The following is a 12,037-nucleotide window of genomic DNA, read 5'->3' on the forward strand; positions in this document are numbered from 1 at the left end:
GGAGTCATTTATTTGATGTTGCCTGATCAGAATACATGTAGGTTTTATTCCCACCACTGGTACCTGTTGACAGAGATAATATGCACTGAATAAACCACAAGGCATTTACATATCTGATGAATGGAGCAACGTTGACTAAAAATGTCCTCTTTCACTAGCATCTTCTAGTGGAAAATCAAAGTAAACTGCAGGGAGTATAACTGTCCTCTTTCTGCTTAATAGTGATTGTCTTCATTACTCATGCCTTTTCATTAGTGCACAAGTAAAATTAATATATTTTAAATGGTGATTTTATCCATGAGACTATATGAGAAACTGATGTGTTTGGATTAAAAAATAAAAAATCAAACTTAATGTAGTTTGGCAGTTAAAAAACATTATAGGCTAATTGTATTTTAAAATTCTTAAGCCACATCTGTCACATAATTCTATCTAATTTGGGAAACTGTAACATTCATTTGACTGAAGTATCATATTAAATAAATGGGAATGTTTGATTTATTTATATTGATTGTAGTTCTCAAGCCTTAGCCATCTGACTCATTGACTGGATAAAACATTGCTGATCCCTACCTTCAGAGTTCCTGATTGAGTAGGTCTGTGTAGGGTGCAAGGATTAACATTTCTAACAAGTTCCAAGGTGACCGTGATGCTACTTCTGCTCCTACAACCATACTTTGATTACATGAAGAGAAGTTATGTGAAATCTTTTCAAACTTAAGACTACATTGAAGAATATCACCTCAATCCCATTATGCTGCTCTGACAAATAATAAGTGTTTTGTGACAGTGTTTCAGGCCCCCTCCTCCCTTCTTAAGAAATAAAACTGCAGATGCGATGCAGTGCATTTGACTCCCCTCCTCTTCCTGAAAAGTAACCATTCCAGAGTGTAATCATCCCCATGATAGGTTCTTGCTACCTGTATATATACACCCTAAAAGTAAGATGTTCTGCATGTTTTTAATTGTGTTTAAGTGATAGGACATGTATCTTTTTGTAATTTATAAATTGTTTCTGGGATTTGTGCATGTTATATATTCCTTCATGTTCGTACATTTATAACTGCAGTGTAAGTTTTAATGACATAAATATACCACATTTATTTCATCTGTTCTTCCACTGATGGGCATGTAGGTTTGTGGCAGGCACTAATGATTACATAATTGACTGCCATTCTTTATTTTACCTCCTTTTAAACCTGCTGTTAAGTCCCCATGTTCTGTGGGCACTTCCTCTCATATGCAGGAGAGAGAGATCTTTCCATTCCTAAGGGAATGAATATGTTTGTCTAAGTCAATCATAGTAATTTCTTCCTTTACCAGTTACAGGTTTTGGCATGGGTATGTTGTACAGTCCTGTTCAAATATATGGAAAGAGAAATCTGGGATAGACTTTAGGGAAAGATTTTTCTCCCTGGGTAAGAAGAGACATGAAGAGAAATCCTCCAGTTTTGAATATAGTTGTACAAGGTTAGAATAATTGTAGCAATAGCAGTTCCTTGAGACTGCAGGGACAAACCTGAGAGCCTGAGTTTTTGATCATGCAATAATCCTGGAACCACCCATTTCTCCCAGCTTTTTATGTGAAATTTTCCTTTAGTGTTCTATTATTTATAACCAAAGCATCCTGTCTTAAGGTAGTTCTTTTTTATTTATTTATTTTTTAACATTTATTCATTTTTTTTGAGAGACCACATGAGCGGGGAAGGGGCAGAGAGAGGGATATACAGAATCGGAAGCAGGCTCCAGGCTCTGAGCTGTCAGCACAGAGCCCGACACGGGGCTCGAACTCACAAACTGCGAGATCCTGACCTGAGCTGAGGTTGGACGCTCAGCCGACTGAGCCACCCAGCGCCCCAGAAAGCTTTTTCATTTAAATACATTATGTATATAGAAAAGTGCACAGAGTATAAATACAATGAATTATCACAAAGTAAACATATTTGTGTAACCATTACTCAGTTACCTCACTTTCCAATTCCAATTATTGCCCTCTACCTACCTTTCAAAAAGTCATCATTGGGGTACCTTAGCTGGCTTAGTCGGTAGAGCATGCATCTCTTGATCTCAGGGTTATGAGTTCAGGCCCATGTTGGGTATAGAGATTACTTCAGAGTAAAATCTCTAAGGAAAAAAAAAAGTCATTATCTTGGTTTAGTTTTACTCATTTTTAACTTTATATAAATAGAATTATACACTACGGTCTCTTTAGTGATTGCCATCTTTTGTACAATCTCATGTTTGTGAGATTTGTGTTAATGTGTGAAGCTGTAATTTCATTTTCATTCCTGTATAGTATTCTGTTGAAAGATTATTCTGTTGATGAACATTTGGCCTTTTTTTTTTGTGTTTTAAGCTATGATAAATGATGATTGTGTTAATTTTCATGTTCATGTCTTTTGGTGTCACTGTGTATGCATTTCTGTTGAACATATACCCAGGAGTAGAATTGCTGTGTGAGTGGATATGCTTATGTTTAACTTCTGGGGGATCTGTCAAACATTTTTCCAAAAGATACCAATGTATGGTTAGTCCCACCAGCAGTGCATTATCTACACCATTTGTATTTTATTCATTCTGGTGGGTATATAGTAATACCTAAGTGTGATTTTCATTTGTATTTCTCTGATAACTACTGAAGTTGAGAATCTTTTCATATGCTTAGTAATTTGGCTGTCTTCTTACAAAATGCCTGTTCAGACTTCCTGCCTGTTTTTCCATTGAATTGTCACATAATTTTCACGTTGCCTTGTGGAAATTCCTTATATATTCTTGACTGGTAACATGGTGATAATCTTTTCTCGATCTGTGACTTGCCTTTTTTTATTATTAAGATTTTATTTTTAAGTAATCTTTACGCCCAACATGGGGCTCAAACCCACAACCCCAATATCAAGAATTGCATGTTCTACCATCTGATCCAGCCAAGCACCTCCCTCCCCCCCCCCTTTTTTTTTTTTTTTTTTTTACAGATCTGTGGCTTGCCATTTTTCATCTCTTGATGAAATCTCTTGATGAACAGACCTTAATTTTAATTGTACTATACTTTATTGTTTTTCCCTTTATAATGTTTTTTATGTTCTATCCTGAAGGTCTTTTTTTTTTAGTATATATATTGCAAAAGAATATTTAATGGCATGGGGAAATACCATTTAATAAGTGGAAGAAAGAGCCTGTAAAACAGTATGATCTCAGTTTGGTAATGCTACATTCTCCATCTGGCCCCTGGATTACCATATCAAAACTGGCGGCCATCCCTGCCCCCACATGCACTCCTTATGCCCTTACCCTGCTCTGCTCTTCAGTTTCCTTACTACCTGCTAACATAGTCTACAGTTTTTTTTTAATTTTATTTTTTTAATTTACATCCAAATTAGTTAGCATATAGTGCAACAATGATTTCAGGAGTGGATTCCTTAATGCCCCTACCCATTTAGCCCATCCCTGCTTCCACAACCTCTCCAGTAACTCTCTGTTCTCCATGCTTAAGAGTCTCTTAAGTTTTGTCCTCTATCTTGAAGGTCTTAATGGTAGTTTGCTGAATAAATGTTCTAGTTGTACACTTTTCAGGACAGTAGCCAGTAGCCACATGTGGTTATTGAACACTTGAGGTGTGGCTAGTCTGAGTAAAGATGTTCTGTAAGTGTAAAGTGGATGCTGGATTTCAATGAACATAGTATTAAAAAAGAATATCAAAATCAAATTAATAGTTTTTATATTTATTACATGTTGAAATGATCACATTTTGCATATATAGGGAGTTAAATATGGAAATGACCTGCTTTTTCTAGAAAATTTTAAAATTACATAATTGACTCACATTGCATTTCTATGTTCTAGAAGTGTACTATCCAATAGAACTTTCTGTGATGATGGACATGTTCTATATCTATACTGTCCAATATAGTAGCCATAAGCTGAAAGTGTCCATTGAGCATTGAAAATGTAGTGAGGGTGATTGAGAAGCTGAATTTTTTTTTTTTTTTTGTATTTGAGAGACAGAAAGTGTGAGCAGGGGAGGGATAGAGAGAATCCCAAGCAGGCTGTGCACCGTCAGCACAGAGCCTGACTTGGGGACGAACCAGGAGATCATGACCTGAGCTGATGCCAAGAGTTGGACACTTAACTGACTCAACCACCCAGGTGCCCCTGAGAAGCTGGATTTTTAATTGTAGGTAGTTTAAATGTAAGTAGCCATCTGTGGGTAGTAGCTACCATATTGAACAGCACAGTTCTGGACACTCTATTGCTTTAACATTTATTGTTTGACGTTTAGGTTTATAATCTGTCTGAATTGATTTTACATATAGTGTGAAGTAGGGGTCAAGTTTTATTTTTTCTTTCAAATGGAAATCGAGTTGACCAAGCATCAAGGAAGAAAGAATCTTTATTATTTTTAGATTGTTCTTTGTTTGTTAGGTATATTTATTTGTTTGTTCTTCCATCAAATGCCACACTGTCTTTAGTTGCTGATAGAGTAAGTGTTCTTGTTCTTCATGAATGTCTTGGTCATTCTTGGACTTTACTATTTCCACATAACTATAAAAAGTACTTCATCAATTTTCAGTTTCCTTTGGGATTTTGACATTACTTTGGCTCTATATAACATCCAGTCATGAATATGATATAGCCATTTATTTAGGTCTTTCACTTGTCTCAGTAATATGTGATCTTTCATTTATGTAAAGGTCTTGCACATCTTTTGCTAGATTTATTCCTAGTCATTTGGTACTGTAAATGATACTGTTTTCTAATTTTAATTTTTCATTATTGCTAGTGTATAGAAGTAAAATTGATTTTAGGTTATTGTCTTTATATATGGCAATTATACTGAATTAGCTTATTAATTTTTATAGATTCTTTTGGATTTTTTATATACCCAATCCTATAATTTGTGAATAATGATTTCTTTTTTTCTTTCTTTCTTTCTTTCTTTCTTTCTTTCTTTCTTTCTTTCTTTCTTTCTTTTTCTTTTTCTCTCTTTCTTTCTTTCTTTCTGAGAGAAAGAGAGAGAGAGCACTAGCAGGGGAGGGGCATAAAGTGAGGGGGAGAGAGTCCCAAGCATTCTCTGCACTGTCAGCGCAGAGCCTGATGTGGGTCTCAAATGGAGGAACCTGTGAGATCATGACCTGAGCCAAAACCAAGAGTCGGATGCTTACCTGACTGAGCCACCCAGGCGCCCATCTTTCTGGTTTTTATACATTTTATCATTTTATTTCATCTTCTTGTCTTATTGTACTGCCCAGGACCTCAACAACAGAGATTAGCAAACTTTTGTAAAGGACCAGATAAGAAGGAAGCCAACAGTTTCTGTATAAATATATAGTAGACTCTTACGTGTTGTGCTTAAAGGGAGTCAGAATTGTCTTATAGATGGAGTCTTGAGCAATTTGTACTAATTTGAAGGGTTGTACACATTTGATCAAAGGGGCCATTTTTATAGGGAATTGAAGAAGGAAAGAATGATTTATAGTCATGAAAGAAATGTGGTAAAACATTTGTCTAGTGGATTAGCAATTTCTGGAGAGTTTATGATTATTTTGAATGTGTCTAAGTATGAACTAATACTTGCCTCTCTTTTTAAATCTCTTCAGGAAAAATAGAAATGAAGGTACATATGCACACAAAATTTTGCCTCATTTGTTTGCTGACATTTATTTTCCATCACTGCAACCATTGCCATGAAGAACATGACCATGGTTCTGAAGAACATCACAGACATCGTCGTGGGATGACAGAATCGGAGTCAAGCAAATTTTCAGTGCTGGATGCTGAAAATGAAAAAAAATATTACATTGAAAAACTTTTTGACCGTTATGGTGAAAATGGAAGATTATCCTTTTTTGGTCTGGAGAAACTTTTAACAAACTTGGGCCTTGGAGAGATAAAAGTTGTTGAGATTAATCATGAGGATCTTGGCCACGATCATGTTTCTCACTTAGATATTTTGGCAGTTCAAGAGGGAAAGCATTTTCACTCCCATAACCACCAGCATTCCCACAATCATTTAAGTTCAGAAAATCAAACTGTGACTAGTGTATCAACAAAAAGAAACCATAAGTGTGATCCAGAGAAAGAGACAATTGAAGTATCTGTCAAATCTGATGATAAACATACACATGACCGTAATCATCGCTTATGTCATCACCATTGTTTGCATCACCACCTAGATCATAACACCACTCGCCATTTTCCCAATGATTCCATTGCTCACAGTGAGCGTGGGGAGCCTAGCCATGAACCTTCAACAGAGACCAATAAAACACAGGAACAATCTGAAAGTAAGCTACCAAAAGGAAAAAGGAAGAGAAAAGGGAAGAAAAGTAATGAAAATTCTGAGGTTATTACACCAGGTTTTCCCCCCAACCATGATCAGGGTGAACAGTATGAACATAATCGGGTCCACAAACCTGATCGTGTACATAACCCAAGTCATTCTCACGTACGCCTTCCGGAACATAATGGTCACGATCCTGGTCATGGACACCAAGATCTTAATCCTGATAATGAAGGTGAACTTCGACATACTAGGAAGCGAGAAGCACCACATGTTAAAAAAAGTGCAATTTATTCAGCTGCTACCCACAAAGATCATAATGAAGATGACCGTCAGCATGAGGTAGGTGTGAAGAGATGGTTGCTCCATAATTCTCAGATAATTGTGGACTATTTTAGGTAAAAAGCGAAGTAACAGTGGAGAATAGTCAATCGTATTCAAACTTATTTCCAGATAATGTTTCTGAACAAAATACTTTAAGATCCTAAAATCAGATTAAAGATTTTTATCTGGATTTTCACTTGTGTTATTCTCAAAAATGGGTCCCTCAAATGTAAATGTTCAGAGGTTGTTAGAACTCATATTCATTATGTTACTTTCTTGCTTATGATTTGTTTTGACTTCCCAAGTTTTCATTTTGTTATTGTTAGTTGGTTTCTAGATATTTGAAAATTAAAGCCTCTTGTGTTCAACCTGTCCTATTGGAAAGTAACTAGGCATTTTCTTTACATAATCATTAACTTAATGAATTAACTACAGAATGGTTCCCTGTCATTGATGTAGCTCCAAAGTCAGGTATTTTGTATATATGGTAGGTTTGTTTTCTGTATGTCACTTTATGATACAGAGGGCCTACTGCCTTAAAATTAATCTTCTCCCATGCCCTTTGATAGATTTAGGGTGAATGCAAAAAGATAAAATAACAGGAAAGTCCACTAGTAATGGGATGGTTATGTTTTCCTTTAAAATATTCATGTTCTTTTGAATACTTTCACGTTTGATTTGTTCCTTCCTGATTTTTTTTTAACTATTTGCCTCATACACATTTTGTTTCATTAAAGGTATATCAACATTTTTGTTTAATTTTTAGTACTCTGTATTCTTAATAAAGTTGAGAAAATTTATTTTTATTTATTAATTTATTCAATTAATAAAGTTGAATTTATTTGTTGCTCATATGTATAAAAAGCAGCACCATTTAATATGGAAAATGACCCTACCCTTTGCTGTTTCTGTTTCTATTATGAAATATGTTTTGCATCTATGGAAATATCTTTGTGTTTCTTCCCTGGATAATCAGATATTGATTTTAGCAGTTATAAACACTGATTTTAAAATCACTTCTATTTAAAAATAAATAAGTAAAGGCACTTATATTTTAAAATCTTAGTGTATTTGTGAAGAAGTGCTTTTATTTATTTATTACTTTAGATAATATCTTAGAATCTTTTGTTGATAATAACCAGACATTATCATATTCTTTCTACCAGACTTGTGGGGTCTGCATCAGTCAAACATGTTGTTTTATATCTTCACAGGTCTGATGCATGCTGGGAATTTTCTTAGGATTTCTAGAAATGTTCTGTGCAGTAGATAGAGTAGTATCTCACATTAAGACCTGAGAAGAAGCATTTTTTTGTTTGTGTGTTTTGATTTTGTTTTTTATACCATAAAAAAAAAATCATATAATGAGGTAGCAAGTCAGTAACAAGCATACAACTGAAGTGTATTATGTGTGGGGGAAAAAAGAAAAAGCACCACCACCTGCTTTGCCTTCATTTTAGATATTTTGCATATGATAGGTCCAAACTTGTTTGCTATGTGTTGTCTGCTTTGTTTTGCCCTTAAAAGTACTGGTGGATGAAGCTGCCTTCTCTTGTCTTCTACTTTTAGCATTTAGGCTAGAATGATATATTTTAATATAAATTTATTAAAGTACTTTATGTCTATTTGACAAATGATTGATGATTTCACTTTGAATAGGAAAGTGATTTTTCTTCTCACCCCTTACGAATATAGTTGTGAGTGATTTTTATCAGTTACCAAGAAAGTCATTATCTTCATGTATTAGAGTGGAAAAATGGCTAAAGTCCATAAAGTCTTGGGTAATGAAGTTCAATGTATTTCCATCATAAATCCTTAAAAGAAACCTTTATTTGTAATAGTTATCTGTATTACAGATTATTTTCAAATACTATTTAGAATATTTTTCATTACATAGTAATTTCTTTTTCTGCTTAATCTTCTTAAAGTAGTCTTACTTAATTTGTTTTATCAATTCCCTTGCAGTGTTTGAACGTCACTCAGTTGTTAAAATACTATGGTCATGGTGCCAATTCTCCGATCTCACCTGATTTATTTACATACCTTTGCCCTGCTTTATTGTATCAAATCGACAGCAGACTTTGTATTGAGCATTTTGACAAACTTTTAGTTGAAGATTTAAATAAAGATAAAAATCAGGTTCCTGAAGATAAGGCAAATATAGGGGCATCAGGTAAGAAAGATTTAAGTTTTTTTTCCCTCAAAATAGTCTCTCTACTTATTTTTTTAATGTAATTGAATTAGTACTGTAATTCCAAATTGTCTTCTTTTAGGTGACTTTCGGTGTTTTAGTCAGGCTTAGATATGAGCATTTAGAAAGGATTGGGGATAGACAAGAGGCACAATACAGCTTACTTGTCCCTTTCTGGTATTATGGAGGAATGTTTTTGCTATGGATAGAGAACTAGATTAAAAAGGAGATTGTAGGTTTGCGATAAAGTGGATTCTTCTTCATGGGCAAATGTAAATATTGGAGCCACTAATTAAAGTGATTTGGTGTTATAGTTACTTTTTAGCAGAGTTGAGGGCCTCTGATAAAAAGCTAACATTAAGTTTATAAGGAAATAAAAAGGGAAGCCAGTGTGGTTAAACTCTCTGAATGTTTCAGAAGTGCCAGTGATTGGCACATGAATTGATCATGGGCAATTTTATAGAGACCTTCAACAAAAGACCGAAACTATTGTTAAAATTCTTTCTAGATTTTTAAAAAATGTTTATTTATTTTTGAGAGAGAGAGATTGAGCAAGCAGGAGAGAGAGAGAGAGGGAGAGGGAGTCACAGAATCTGAAGCAGGCTCCAGGCTCTGATCTGTCGGCACAGGGCCGATGTGGGGCTCAAACTCACGAGCCATGAGATTATGGCCTGAACGGGAGTCAGTCTGTTAACTGACTGAGCCACCTAGGCACCCCATCTAGGCTTTTTTCAAACCATATTAGGTTGGCTACATAGCTCCACCTTGATGTTCACAGGTACCTCCCACTTGAGATTTCCAAAGTTTCTACTCCATGAAAAGTTTGTTCCTCTTACTGAATCCCTAAAACCGTAACAATTGTTTTTTGATAAAATCTGAAAGTCTTTGAAATTTTTCCCATATGGTTTTTGTTTTGTTTCCTTTATATAATCAGTTGTCAAGTCCAATTGAATCTTCTCTTAAATACCTTCCAACTCTGTCTACTCCATTATAACTTTTGTTCAGGTCCTTCTTGGTTCTTGATTGAATTGTTGAAATAACTTCATAACCGTCCCTTTCTAGAATACAAATGAGATTGTCTGACATAGACTTTTTCTTTTTAGTGATAGTTAACATACTTTTGTTAACAAACACGTATCGTAGTGTTAAGTGGTAAGTAAAAGTTAATGACTTCTCCTCAACAGCAGTTTTATAAGGTGGAGAATGTTCTTATAACTTTCCCACAGTCTCAGAGCTAATCCCTGATAGTACTGGGATTCAAGCCGAGGGTATTCAATCATTTTACTATCCATGTGCTGAGTGTTTCACATGCTTTTTCCCCCCATTAAATTTTAACAATAATCTATTACATTATTATATGAGGGAGCTGTTACATGATTCTTGTTCTTGCAGATATGGAAACTGTGGTATAGACAAATTTAGTAATTTGCCCGCATTTCCTAGGCCTAATAAATGTTAGATCCCAACACTAAGGTTTGTCTGATAAATCCTTTAGTCAGTTAATAACTATGCTATTATCTACCAGATTTAGTTAATTCTGATTATCGCTTTTATGATTTTTGTCATAGATCTTTACACTGTTCAATATTTTTCATTAGATCTCTAATATTTTTCTTTATATCTTTTTATTATAAGCAATAATGTCTATGAGAACATGGATTTTTTTTTTTTTTTTGGAGAGAGGGGCAGGTAGAGAGAGGGAGAGGAGAGAGAATCCCAACCAGACTCCACACTAACAGCATGGAGCCTAGTGCGGGGCTCACACTTCACGAACTGTGAGTTCACGACCTGAGCTGAAATGGAGAGTCAGACACCTAGCCGACTGAGCCACTCAGGAGCCCCTAGAAAACATAGATTTGATGTGATGTGCTAGTTTTATTTTTTTTTTCTCCTATATTTTAGCAAACTGCATTATGCTGTATTGTTCAAATTTCAGAGTCCTTTACTTGGCCAGTCAGGCTTTCCAGGATAGGATTCCTGCCTACCTACCTCTCCATCCTTACCCCTTACCATTCTTTTTTTAGTAAGCTCTTCTATACCCAATGTGGGGTTCAAACTCATGACCCTGAGATCAAGACTTGAGTGCTCTACTGACTGAGCCAGCCTAGGTCCCCTGATCATTCGTTTATATCCTTTCAGCCTTAACCATAACAAACTCCTAATGACAGATTATACTCTTTTTCCCTCTTTTATCTCTGCCTTTTCACCTTCTAAACCTTTCTACTAGAGGGACTACTATGATTTGTCAAAAATTCAGCTCAAGGGTTAGACCCTCTGGGATAACCTATTTACTATCCTAGGCTTAATTAAATCCCCTTCCTTGACACTCTCTGGATATCTCCATTATCATACAGAGCTTGAGGGATTTTAATAATTGGATTTGTTATCTGTTTTTGTTGTGGACTTCAGCTACTTAAAGGAAGTGACCAGGTCTTTTATCTCAAGCATCTCTAAAGCCTAAGTAGGTAAAGGGTACTTTGAACAAAAAGTGCTGATATATTGATTGAATAAATTACTTAATATTAATCTGTAAGCTTTCAGTTAGAACCGAGGAAAGACACTTGTTGAAAATGAGTCTTTGAAGATCATTTTATGACTACAGTTGACCTTTGAACAACACAGATTTGAACTGCATGTGTATACTTGTATGCGGATATTTTTCAATAAATAAATTAGAAAATCTCTTGGAGGTTTGCAACAAAAAAAACCTCACAGATGAACCGGGTAGCCTAGAAATACTGAAGAAATTCAGGAAAAGTCAGGTATTGCAAGAATACGATATGTAACACTTATACAAAATATGTGTTGTTTACGTTAATGGGAAGGTTTTCCATCAAGAGTAGGTTGTTAATAGTTAAATTTGGGGGGAGTTAAAAGTTACACTTGGATTTTTGGCTACACATGCAGAGGCAGGGGTTTGTGCCCAACCCCACAGTGTTCAAGGGTCATTTGTCTGTCAGCCTAGTGTACTTTGATAATACAGTCTTCTCAGAATGAGTGGAATTCTCATGAACTTTATCATGTGCAAAATCACGATGAAGGCAGTTCTGGCTGAAATGCCAAAGATGGAGTGGCACTGTTGCATTGTAATGAAAGAGAATAAATTAAATTAATATGTGCGAATGTGGGCCAAAAAAGAAAATCTGATAAGATAAAAGGTGGAAAATGCAGAATTTAAAATTTTTTCATAGCACAAGACTATGGTAGACATGTTTAAGAATATCACATTCCATATATATATATAT

General features: G+C 35.1%; 1 protein-coding gene across 2 annotated transcripts in view; it reads left to right on the forward strand.

Annotated features, from left to right (window-relative positions):
* Nucleotides 1–12,037, forward strand: part of SLC39A10 (solute carrier family 39 member 10) — a 145,012-nt gene that overhangs the window by 96,864 nt on the left and 36,111 nt on the right. For both annotated transcript variants that reach the window (XM_043577361.1, XM_043577360.1), the window contains 2 exons: nt 5,595–6,619; nt 8,567–8,774. In XM_043577361.1, the coding sequence (XP_043433296.1) occupies nt 5,606–6,619; nt 8,567–8,774 (1,222 nt within the window). In that variant the 5' untranslated portion in view covers nt 5,595–5,605. The remainder of the gene's footprint in view (nt 1–5,594; nt 6,620–8,566; nt 8,775–12,037) is intronic.

This window comes from Prionailurus bengalensis, chromosome C1 (assembly GCF_016509475.1).
Source record: "Prionailurus bengalensis isolate Pbe53 chromosome C1, Fcat_Pben_1.1_paternal_pri, whole genome shotgun sequence".
Classification (NCBI taxonomy): domain Eukaryota; kingdom Metazoa; phylum Chordata; class Mammalia; order Carnivora; family Felidae; genus Prionailurus; species Prionailurus bengalensis.